At 36.4% G+C, this 13318-nt stretch overlaps 1 protein-coding gene across 2 annotated transcripts in view; it reads right to left on the bottom strand.

The window, feature by feature from the left end:
* The window catches only part of proser3 (proline and serine rich 3), a 47434-nt gene that overhangs the window by 25782 nt on the left and 8334 nt on the right, over positions 1 to 13318 (bottom strand). For both annotated transcript variants that reach the window (XM_028823191.2, XM_028823192.2), the window contains exons 3-7: positions 12053 to 12158; positions 10561 to 10862; positions 6583 to 6728; positions 2963 to 3075; positions 68 to 153 (exon numbers count right to left, since the gene is read on the bottom strand). In XM_028823191.2, coding sequence (XP_028679024.1) covers positions 68 to 153; positions 2963 to 3075; positions 6583 to 6728; positions 10561 to 10862; positions 12053 to 12158 — 753 coding nt within the window. The remainder of the gene's footprint in view (positions 1 to 67; positions 154 to 2962; positions 3076 to 6582; positions 6729 to 10560; positions 10863 to 12052; positions 12159 to 13318) is intronic.

The following is a 13318-nucleotide window of genomic DNA, read 5'->3' as shown; positions in this document are numbered from 1 at the left end:
CATTCCAAAAACAGATTTTTAGACAACAAAATTAAAATGATGTACTTAAAATCTTTAGAACCTATACCTTCTTTGCACCAAGTGCTTTGCTTTTTCTTGTAGTTGAAGGATTTCAGGTTCCTCTGGATCATACAGGGAGGTATCAGAATTCTTCTAAAAATAGACCCAAATACAAACAATCAGTAGGCTTCAAGAACCAAGAGTAGTAGTCATTCATTAACCAGTCTTTGTAAAGGGAGAGATCATCTCACATGTGAGTAGCCAGAAATACGTGTGAGGGATAAGAAGGCACAAGTAAAGAAATAACATCATTAAGTGTCGTTACTAATTCTTGCATTTATTTATATATATATATGGGCAGCACGGTGGCGCAGTGGGTAGTGCTGCTGCCTCGCAGTTGGGAGACCTGGGGACCCGGGTTCGCTTCCCGGGTCCTCCCTGCGTGGAGTTTGCATGTTCTCCCCGTGTCTGCGTGGGTTTCCTCCGGGCGCTCCGGTTTCCTCCCACAGTCCAAAGACATGCAGGTTAGGTGGATTGGCGATCCTAAATTGGCCCTAGTGTATGCTTGGTGTGTGGGTGTGTGTCCTGCGGTGGGTTGGCACCCTGCCCGGGATTGGTTCCTGCCTTGTGCCCTGTGTTGGCTGGGATTGGCTCCAGCGGACCCCCGTGACCCTGTGTTCGGATTCAGCGGGTTGGACAATGGATGGATGGATATATATATATATATATATATATATTTGTCTGATTTTGACAAGCTACCATCATTGTGAAGTTGAGGTGCTATATAAAAGTGTGACTATCAATTTTAATGAAAGCATAAAACAAATTTCATGCTTATTCATTTTTGCAACAAATGCATTTATCCTTAGACTGTTTTGATAAAAAGGAAATTAGGAATTGTTTGGTATGCTGTGTAATAAGTTATTTTTTATGTTTTTACTATTTTTCCTCATTATCTCCTTAGCTTTGACTTATTGAGAACATTTTATTCCATACATTACGATATTTGAATGTAAATTATCCAATAGTCAAAATATCCTTATTGACAGGCAACATTCTAATGCATTAAAAATGATCACTTTCAAACCTTTATTGAAGAAATCATTTACTTAATCATACATAGTACTTAATAATTATAAATCAATTTACAATAAGCCATTTCTGCATTTTACTTTTCACCTTAAAAACCACAAACTGTGTTTTGTACTTTATTGTATGCTTTTAATGTCATTGCAATATAACTGAATATGGTTATTATTATTTTACATTCAAGCACAACTTTGAAAATGCTGATCATATCATTCTATTAAACTTGCTTGAAAACTATGCTGAACCACTAATTAATTAAATATCTTTCCTTATGTACAGAAACGTGATGATAGTATACTAGTTTTATGTTCTGAACTTAGACACGGAGTCAATCAAGGTTCAGGACTAAGACAACTATTACTTGTGGAAAACTGCATATGTTATGGCAATGGAAAAAAAAATTAAACTTGTAGATGATACAGAGTTGTCACCATCAGTCAAACGTAATGAGGTTTCTGCTATTATTTTGTATTTAGTTGCATCAATGAGTTACATTACAACTTTCGCAGAGGGATAACTATCTCTTTAAACAAGAAATAAAAACAGAAACTCTATTATTTGTACTGAACACTTCAGGCAATAAAAAGATAGTAAAAATGACTAGCTTGGATGGACTGAACAAATCAAAACACAGGTTTTTTAACAGCAATCTATCCCTTAGCACACAGCTAATTCAATATGCTGCTGCAATGATCATAACTATAGTTAAGAACTATAACCAAAGAAATACATTTCTCAAGTCAGACTTCCCACACTAACTTCCAGCTATGTTTAGGGCTGATTTCTATTTTTCAATTCTGCCTTCTACCTTTAAAAGTTATATAATTCTATCTAATATAGCTTTAAACTATTTTTCCACCCAGTACTTAAAAGAAATTAATGCTGAGTATATTCCAGAGGGTACATTCTATTTGCTGGAGGAATGTCACAATAATTTCTAAGGACAGTTAAAAGTATCTTTCAAAATAAAGTTTCTAGCTATAAACAATTATAAATAAGGCCACATTGATCTCAGATTGAAATCAAGGCTGAAGACTAATTACTTTACTTTAGTGTACCCTTATTAATTCTACAGAGTTGAGTGTTTATGTTGCCCTGATGTTACTGACTTTCTTCTGTTCCATTTTTTTTTTTTCAGTATCCAGCCGTTAAACTCAGTGTCATTGCTACTATGATCAAGCTACCATTCCTGTCCTCAGCATCAGAGAGACATCAGTGGTTACTGATTCAATACTGGCATATGAAACTGTAGGACCAGTCAATTGAACTTTGAGGAGGGAAAAATAAGGAGGAAAAAAAACCCCAAAAAATTTCAATCTCCAAACCCACACAATGTCCTGTCAGTGCAGCGTTTTCTTTTGTTTAACCTGGAAGAATGTATTAGCATCACTCTGTTTACATTTTAACTTTGAAATTAATTTTTAATTAGGTATGAATGGTTATGTATGTAAATGCTGAAAACCTGTAGTTATATTAAATATATAAATCTTAGTAGGTAATCCTTGGTTGAATGACTATCTTGTATTTTTATCCCTTTTCATTTCATCCATATTTGAAAGAAGCAGGATGCATATTGGGAACTAAATTTTACGAGTAGTGCAAGCAAAGATTAGTCAATGAATAATGTCACTTGAGACAGAATAATAATTTACAAATGCGTTTTTGGTGTGGATATCTAAAGGAAAAAAAGAAAGATTCTGTTGGTGCAATTTAACACCACTAAGTACCCTCACCATGTGAAGCATTTGTAAAATTTAAAATTAAACTAATCAAGCAAACCAGCCATTTCTATACATCATTTATATTAATGAAAAAGACCCTGAGGTTAAAATGTTAATGATTGCAAAATAAACACAGCAAAGAAGACTCTTACCAGTGGGCTTAGTTCCTCATCCATAAAACCCAGTCTGCCTCTGAGTGAAAGTGGAGATTTGCCAGTTCTTAGGTGACCAGGAGGGCTTAAAGATGCAGTAGAATGACTAGACACTAGTAGAAGGAGCATAAATTGCAAATTTGGAGTTACATAAAATAAAAAAAAACATGCATTTATGTAAGTTTTGAAGCAATGATAAATAAGGAATCTATTTTAATGACACATAAATATGTCAATATTTCATACCAGTACAGCACTTCAAGATGCTTCAAGATGTTAAGACAGCTTAACAAAACTGAAAACAACTAACAAATATATTTTGGATGAAGAATAAAATTACAATATATAGTATATAAACATTTATAAAAGACAAAGCAATCATAATATATTAATAAACAGAAGTTAAGCTAAGTGATTATGATTTGAGAAAATATTTATTTTAAATTATAATCACACTGCACTATTTCACATTAGCAGTTAAGACATACAGTAGAATAAACAGACACATCCAAAATATGTACATCTAGATATGTGTGCTATAAACATGATAATGTGGTCTATTGCAAACATTGCAAGACATCAAAGGCAACATCAATCATGCTTCTGGGGAAAAAATGTTCTAAAAGTATATATTCCTTTGATCATATTACAGCAGCACTGTGCAAATATCCTCTGAAGGTAGTCTTCTATATCTACTGTGTCATTCATTATGAATGGCAATTCATTTTTCTGATAATAATTTGAAAACTCATATATCATGTATGAAGCATTTACAAATTGAAAACTTTCTTGTTATTACTTTGAAGGACTTTTCACCAGAATGTACATCAAAGGTCAAGCAGCACAAAACTTAATAAACCTGCATTCCATCCAAGCAGAAACTGATTAATTTTATTCAGTTTCAATTTCTATGTTGATAAAATCTATTTCTTCTCTTACTTTTTCTATTAGCGCTTTAAAGCTTGTAAACCATATATCTTTTTCATTTTATTGGGTCATATATTTAAGGATAGACAGAAGATTACTTTAATTAAGAGCATATATGGAGAGTAGGTTTGTAATTTCTGGAATCATATAGCGGCCTTTTATCACAATAAAGACAATCATCACTCTTATCACCCTTATCCTTAAAAACTATAGACGATGAAACTAAAAATAAAAAGGCATATATGTACTAAAAGTTACATTTCAGTTTTAAAAGAAAAATGGGATTTGATCACAAAGTGAACTACCATGTTATTAGGGCTTAAGCCATGAAAATTTAGCACTGACGAGTAATCAAATTGATGTGCAAAGCCACATACTACGTTGTTTCTTTGCCATGAACCAAGGTGAGCTGCCAGAAAGCACTCTAGGCTTCTATTTGTTTTTAAAGTCATGAAAGATTTAGCAGCAATTATATTTCACTTGTCCAATTTTCCTAAGGTAGTAGTCCTCCAAAAGTTACACACGCAGTTCAAAAACAGATAAAGGGAAATCGACAATTTCAAAATATATTGATGAAGATGATGGTGTATGTGTAAGTCACCAGCAGCCAGAGGAAAATAACTGCAGCTGATGATGTAATGATATTAGAAAGAAGAAAAAAAAGAAAAAAAAAAAACTTAAAAGAACTTAACAGTCTCCATAAAGCAGGGGTAAATGTATCCAAAATCATTTATAAGACCAAATAGTAACATGCAAATCTGTCATTAGTACCACATATAGAAAAGACCGATCTGAATATCTTAAAAGTAATGAAATGAGGCAGCAGACTTCTGGAGCAAAGTATTATGCACAGACAAGATAAAAATAAATGTTGTCACACATGTGCACATGGGAGGCAGCTAAAGGGCCTGAATGAGAGCAATTCCACACCAGACTAGGTGGTGGCGGAATACACAGACTCTCTATCTCACTTCTCTGCAGACCAGTTATGGGAAATTCTGCCTGGCCCTGATGACGTCACTTTCGGTTCCGGGCACATCGACGACTTCACTTTCGGTTCAGGCCCCATCAATGATGTCACTTCCGCAGCTTGCCTTTAAAACTGCCATCTTGACAATCTCAAATCAGTTCTGTGTTGGACTCGATCCTGTACACATCTGTACAACTAATGTATTCATTTGCAGCCAGGAATATTATACTTGTGGCTGCCCCCAAACCATTTTTTGTTTGGCTCCATTATTTGTCTGTTGTTGAAAATGTTTACCAGAGTGATGTCAAAGTGAATGTGTGGGGAACAAAATAAACAAGTTATGGTGTAAAGAAGGCTATTTCATCTGTAAAGCATGGCAAAGTTTTTGGGCTTGACCATGCATGGCCAATCAATGTACTGGATCATTCATCTTTTGTAATGAGCTAACCAATGGTTATAGCAGTAGGATAACTTTGGAAGTAGCTTCTTAAGAGAAAAAGTGGAAAGTCTTGTATCACTTTCAGACATGCCATCTGGGAAATTCCCAAATTAATCATTTTAAGAATGTATTTATACCAGAACAGCTGTACCCTTTTCTGAATAGAAAACATTTACACACAAAACTGTCATCGTGAGTATAGGGGTAGAGGTTTTTAAAGATGCTGAAAAGTATCACAACTGACTGACTGAAGAGTTCTTTTGGTTGGTGGACAGCAACCATCAAGTTTTGCATTCATGTACAGTATATTTATGTGTTCTAATTTTGCTAAAATAAGAGTTGAGGTAAATAGATTCAATTGTCCATTATTGCTTTTTAAAAACATCTTTTCTATAACTGAATTATATTTTGACAAATGAAATTTGATCTGATCTTCCTAGTATTAAAAGGAAAAGTAATAAAAATAACATTTGCAATTCCATTTCAAGAATTATTTCAAAACAGGTATCTCCTCTAGATACTAATTTGACGACAGTCTCATGTTAATGTCTCACTCTACTAACTTGTTTAACCACTGATTAATTTAGCTAACAGTAATCTTTGGTTGACATGTTGTTAAAGTCCCCTCATTCCTATTCTGAACCTGCTTAGCTCTTGGAATCTGAAGCCTATACCAATAGCTTTAACTGCAAGACGAAGACATGGCTCTGTCCATCACAATGAACATTCCCTCACCAATACATTCAGCCACACATCGTGGGTTTGTTCAGAGTCACCAATTAATCTGTGACATACTTGTTTGGGATGTAGAAGGCAAAATGGGGTGCCAGAGAAAAAAAAAAAAAAAACTAAACATGCACCTGAAAAATCGGAAACTCCACAGTGACTCAGGGCAGAATTTGACCTCATAACACTAAGGCTGTGATATAACAATTATAATAGCCACCACTTACATTTGTTTTCATTTGTAATTTCTCAGCTCAGCAGTTAATTATTATTATGATTACAGGTAATCCATTTACATAATGTATTTATAATAGTGCAAACTTTGGTATCATTTATCTTAAGTAATAAAGAATGAATTTAAAATATTGATAACTACTATATGCAAAAGAAATTTAAAAAAATGACCACACTATATAGAATTACTTTGAAAATATTTATACAGTATTTGGCAATTTTTTTTTAAATAAAAGTGAAAGTATACAAGAATAATATAAGGACACCATAAACTTGCAAAATGCTACTAGTGACTAATAAAATGATGACTGTAGAATAACATACCTTTTCCAATGCTTGAGGTAGGAGTTGAATTAGAGGGAGGAGATGTTCCCAACCACCAGAATGATCCACCTTTTCCATCAGCCACAACATTTTGTTCACGTTCCTCTCGGCTCTGTGGCCTACCATGGCGGAAACGTTCAATGTACCTACAGTAAGAGAGCCAAGTGTATTAGTTGTGGATTAGTGTGCCAATATTACGCATAAAACAGGCTGTCTAGGCCTCAGCAATTTCATACTGAAATTACAATTTATTCTTAACTTATTTAAAAAAAAATACTTATCTTAAGTTAGTTTTATATACTGTATAATAATATTGTGCATATGGCAACAAACATGTAACAGGTGGAAGTGAGCCTTACAGACCTTGCACTCTTTGAATATTAATAAATTACTGAACATTGCCTTGTCTGCATTTGGAATGGTCATAGTAAACATAGTATATAAACAAATTGAAAGAAGTGAATAAGTGATACTATGAAATGTTTATCGTAATAAGTGAGCAATTGTGATGAATGAGGTAATAGTATTCAAAGCAATTTTTTCAAGTTACTCATATATTAGTTGAAAAACCCAAACATTTCCCGATTTCGTTGCTAAGTTTATTTTGGCATTTTAAATTTCCAGTATCTTCTGTATTGTACACATTTTCTGCCTTATTTTTAATTATGGTATGTTTAATAACATTAACGTAGTTGCTAGTGGAAGTACAAAAAACAGTTCCTCTTTATCTAAAAGGCAAATAGTTTGCCTCCTACAATTCTGCATATGTTAACACAAAATAATTACATATAAAAGACACAAGGACTTTTTTTAAATGCCCATTTACAGTGCATCCGGAAAGTATTCACAGCGCATCACTTTTTCCACATTTTGTTATGTTACAGCCTTATTCCAAAATGGAATAAATTCATTTTTTTCCTCAGAATTCTACACACAACACACCATAATGACAACGTGAAAAAGTTTACTTGAGATTTTTGCAAATTTATTAAAAATAAAAAAATTGAGAAAGCACACATACGTAAGTATTCACAGCCTTTGCCATGCAGCTCAAAATTGAGCTCAGGTGCATCCTGTTTCCCCTGATCATCCTTGAGATGTTTCTGCAGCTTAATTGGAGTCCACCCGTGGTAAATTCAGTTGACTGGACATGATTTGGAAAGGCACACACCTATCTATATAAGGTCCCACAGTTGACAGTTCATGTCAGAGCACGAACCAAGCATGAAGTCAAAGGAATTGTCTGTAGACCTCCGAGACAGGATTGTCTCGAGACACAAATCTGGGGAAGGTTACAGAAAAATTTCTGCTGCTTTGAAGGTCCCAATGAGCACAGAGGCCTCCATCATCCATAAGTGGAAGAAGTTCGAAACTACCAGGACTCTTCCCACAGCTGGCCGGCCATCTAAACTGAGCGATTGGGGGAGAAGGGCCTTAGTCAGGGAGGTGACCAAGAACCCGATGGTCACTCTGTCAGAGCTCCAGATGTCCTCTGTGGAGAGAGGAGAACCTTCCAGAAGGACAACCATCTCTGCAGCAATCCACCAATCAGGCCTGTATGGTAGAGTGGCCAGACGGAAGCCACTCCTTAGTAAAAGGCACATGGCAGCCCGGTGGGAGTTTGCCAAAAGGCACCTGAAGGACTCTCAGACCATGAGAGAGAAAATTCTCTGGTCTGATGAGACAAAGATTGAACTCTTTGGTGTGAATGCCAGGCATCACGTTTGGAGGAAACCAGGCACTGCTCATCACCAAGCCAATACTATCCCTACAGTGAAGCATGGTGATGGCAGCATCATGCTGTGGGGATGTTTTTCAGTGGCAGGGACTGGGAGACTAGTCAGGATAAAGGGAAAGATGATTGCAGCAATGTACAGAGACATCCTGGATGAAAACCTGCTCTAGAGCGCTCTTGACCTCAGACTGGGGCGACGGTTCATCTTTCAGCAGGACAACGACCCTAAGCACACAGCCAAGATATCAAAGGAGTGGCTTCAGGACAACTCTGTGACTGTCCTTGAGTGGCCCAGCCAGAGCCCAGACTTGAATCCGATTTAACATCTCTGGAGAGATCCTAAAATGGCTGTGCACTAACGCTTCCCATTCAACCTGATGGAGCTTGAGAGGTGCTGCAAAGAGGAATGGGCGAAACTGGCCAAGGATAGGTGTGCCAAGCTTGTGGCATCATATTCAAAAAGACTTGAGGCTGGAATTGCTGCCAAAGGTGCATCGACAAAGTATTGAGCAAAGGCTGTGAATACTTATGTACATGTGATTTCTCAGTTTTTTTATTTTTAATAAATTTGCAAAAACCTCAAGTAAACTTTTTCACGTTGTCATTATGGGGTGTTGTGTGTAGAATTTTATAAAAAAATGAATTTAATCCATTTTGGAATAAGGCTGTAACATAACAAAATGTGGAAAAAGTGATGTGCTGTGAATACTTTCCGGATGCACTGTAAATTGTTATGCTTAACATCTCAAACTATATATACATTTTTTTTTTTTTGATGTTAAATTGCATCAGCCCTGCAAACAGTCCTCCACCTTGGCACTCCAGCCACTGCAAAAAACTTTACACAACTCCAAAAACGACAGACAGGACTCCTGCCTGTTCTCCATGGGAGTAGCTCTGCTGCAGCTGCCCATAGGAAGGCTGCTCGCATTATGAAGGGTATGGGGGCAAGCTCTTGGGAGCCTCATCCCCGGAAGAGTCAAAACTGCCAGATAGTCAATGGGGTCAGGTCTGTTGGGGATCGGAACAGCAGCACTCAGGTCCCAATTTGAGGCAGCCCATCCAGGTTGCACAAACGAGAACATCTGTAGAGTTTCTTTGCATCCTTTATTGATTTTTGTAAAGCGTTTGAGTCAGTTGATTGAGCTGCCCTGTGGGACATCCTGAGACTTGGAGGGATCCCACCCGAAGATGCTGGATGTCATGGCCAGCCTGTAAATTGCTACTGGGAGTGCTGTGCAAAGTGGAGCAGAACCTCTGTGTTTTTCTCAGTTGATTCTAGGGTTCGTCAGGGTTGTGTTCTTGCTCCTACTCTGTTCAATGCTTGCATGGAATGGGTGTTGGGCAGTGTCGTGGGGTCCAGCAGCTGTGAGGCATCTGTTGGTGAAGAAAGATTCACGGATCTTGACTATGCCGATGATGCTGCGATGTTCACAGAGTCAATGGAGGTTCTGATCGGGGCTATCGAGAGACTGAGCAAGGAGTCAGAGTATCTGGGCTTGCCAGTGTCTTGCATAAAAACCAAGATCCAGGCCTTTAATGACCTTGAGAGTGTCAACGCTATCAAGAGGTTTACTTACCTCTGCAGTGACTTTCATGTCTCTGTTGACTCTTCCTATGAAGTCAGAAGATGATTTGGGAGAGCATGGGGGGGTGGGGCGGGAGTCATGAGGTTGCTGGAAAGGGGTGTGTGGCACTCCCAGTATCTATGCAAAAGGACAAAGGTCCAAGTCTTTAGAGTCCTGGTGCTTCCTGTTTTGCTGTATGGTTGTGAGATGTGGATGCTGTCTAGTTACTTGAGACGAAGACTCGACTCCTTCGGTACTATGTCTCTTCACAGAATCCTTGGGTACTGCTGGTGTGACTTTATGTCAAACGAACGTTTGCTCACGGAGTCCTGAATGAGGCACATTAACTGCATCATGAAGGAACATCAGTTAGGGCACTATGACCATGTGGTGTGATTCCCCAAGGGTGATCAAGCTCACAGGATCCTCATTGTTGAGGACTCGAGCACCTGAACCAGACCAAGGGGATGCCCATGTAACACTTGGCTGCGGCAGACAGATGGTCATTTCCGGGGGGTAGTACTGGACCATGTGTATGCCTGGGGGGATGCCAACCAGGATTGCGAGCTACTTCATTGTGTGATGGGTGCAACAATGCACTGTACCAATGCATACTCCTCAACCTGACCTGACCTATATATTTTTTTAAAGAAGAGAAGGTGAAAGAATACGTACTTGGCCAATACAGACTCTCTTGAGGTTTGTTCTGATGTTTGGAATATCCCTCCTTTGCTCCTCTGAGCTTCTAGTGAGCTCTCTAGAACACTGCTCGAGTTTTCTCCCTGAGAAGTTGGAGATAACGAAGAGCTTATCTCAGTTGATGGCCATGCCTCATCATAGCTTGCCTGGTCATCACAGGCAAGGGTCTCTTTATGTTGGGAGTCTGTGGCAACAGGGCGTTCTGCTTGAGCAAGAGGAGCAGACTGATGTTTTGTTGGCAAAGGCTGATGTTGTAGAAGCCGAACTGGACTTAAAGCCTGAAATAATAGGGGAAACAAAAAAATGAATATCCTATGCTAAGAAAATGATTTTATGGTTTTACTTCATAAAATAAGGCTTTTCCATTTTTCATGTCCCGAAACGTACCAGTGATGAACTTTAGCAGTAAATGTTCCCTTTTGTTACTTTTAATATCTTTATATTATATGATTATTGCTATTTTTTCTTTCTTGAGTATAATATCACAATGTTTTATGCACTGGAATGGGTGAATAATAACATATCTTACTTTTTTCTCTCTTTCCTAAACAAATATTTTATTTAAGAAATTATTTTATGTTGAACATACAGTAAACTGGTATAAAAAGGACTACACTTAGTTTTTGGGTCCACTGTTTGCATCTGTTTTTTTCAAATAATACCTGGTTAAGTGATCATGAATTCTGAACCTTACCAAGCGAGTAAACTGAAAATTAGACCAATAAGGCTTTCACCATTAGGAACCTGTGCTCATAGCCTATTTTTTACACATAAGTTCTAAAGACTTACTTCAGTTGTTTGAATTTCCTTAGTTTTGTGCAACATCTTCTTTTAATGCAGGTGTATTGCACTGAAGATAAGTTATGAGCACTTACTGATATACACATCAATAACTTCAGTGCATAACAAAATACTGAGAATTGGTGAATATTAAGGAACTGGATGAAACTGATTGTCATAGGACCAAACAGTGCATAGTAAAGAAAGCATTCAAGGGTATACAAAACCATCAAATATGCAGTTAGCACCATATTAAAATCATCTATAACTTACTGCATCCATACATTACATTTATGTACAGCTATTATTTCTCTATAAATAAACTAGCTTTTACAAATGAAGGCTTATATCCATGCAGGATAGATAGGCAGAACTTTATTTGCTCCAAGGGGCAATTTGAGTTTTTACAGAAATATGTAAATAACTAAATACACAAGTATATAGTAAAATAAGTTCAAAAACAAAAAGAAAAGTAGAGAGAACACAGAGCTTCTGAAAAAGGCTGCTGCCTGAACAGCTCATGAAAGTCTATTTTCTCTCCCAGATATTAAAATGTAATGAACTTTTCAAATCATATCTCAGAGCATTTTACTTGTATGTTTCAATTAACAAATGATTTTATATATCCTTTAACTGAAAGACTGATTAAAAACTAATTATTTTGTATCTTTGCAATGAATACTTGTACCGTTTTTCTCTGCTGTTTGGAAATGGGGTTAACTTTTGAAGGGTTGTAGTGGCTTTTGGAGGTGCGTTTTTCAGGAAATGGGTTCCGTTTGGAGAATAAAACACCACTGAAACAAAAAAATTACAAGAAGACTATAAAAAACATGAAATAAAAACTGCTTACAGTATATATCCAGCTTATCTCAATTTAATGTTGATGAATTAGTAATTAATTCTGCAAAATACAGAATTTATCACTGAAAAGTTAAGAAATCATTTGTTATACAGTCAGTGTAATTATATTTTTCTTGCTGTTTCTGAATTGTTAATCAGAATCATCTGAATATTCTTATATTTTCAAACCTTGAAGTATCGGAGTCTTATATTAACTAAAATTATAAAATAATTTAATCTCTAGTATTGCTAGAAAATATGGTAACCCTTCATTTAGCACTAATTCAATAGCAGCACACATTCAATATATATTATTTCATTATTTACTAAACAGAATTTATTTATTATAAATGTTCTGTGAATTTTAGTGAATTTTTACATTTTTTAAGATATGACATATACTTCAACAGCTGTAACAGGAACCAAAGATATTTGTTTCACTACATTAGACTAAAAGACAGGAACCTCTTATTAATGAGTAAGAACTCCATCATAGGACACACTCATGTACATGTCCACACTTAATACCAGTTTAAATCAGAGTCAGAAATTGACCTAACTGAAAAATGTTTTTGATGTGAAACAAAACAAATAATATCTACATAAAAACTAATTCAGACATTGAAAGAACATACTGACAATGTCTGAACTGTAATTATTACTGAGGCTTTGTTACTCAGCCTGTGTCAAATTGTTTTGAGGTACAATAAAACTTCAATTATCCATCAGACATCGGGACCGAGGCCATTACAGATAACAGAAAAGACGGATAAGAAAACAGCTATTTTAAAAATGATATGCAGTAGATTAGTTTAGTGAATAGTACAAAAAAAAAACAAACTACTGGTAAAATTCTGCTACAACAAATATCTTTACAACGAAATTCCCATTACAACAAAGTATTTTATGGTCCCGACAGTTTCCCCATATGACACGAGTCTATAGAAATCTTGTTACTACAAAATCCATTCAGCATACATTCAGCAGATGGTTTCATTACAATGAAGTGCCCAAAAGACTTTGAAATGCTTGAATGAATCAGCCACAAAGCAATTACTTCTGTGGTCACAGCTCAGTTGTGCACAACGATCCCTGAACAGAAACATTGTAATTT

The sequence above is a fragment of the Erpetoichthys calabaricus genome, chromosome 17 (assembly GCF_900747795.2).
Source record: "Erpetoichthys calabaricus chromosome 17, fErpCal1.3, whole genome shotgun sequence".
Lineage (NCBI taxonomy): Eukaryota > Metazoa > Chordata > Cladistia > Polypteriformes > Polypteridae > Erpetoichthys > Erpetoichthys calabaricus.
The sequence above is the reverse complement of the archived record's forward strand: the minus strand, read 5'-3'. Positions and strand labels throughout refer to the sequence as shown.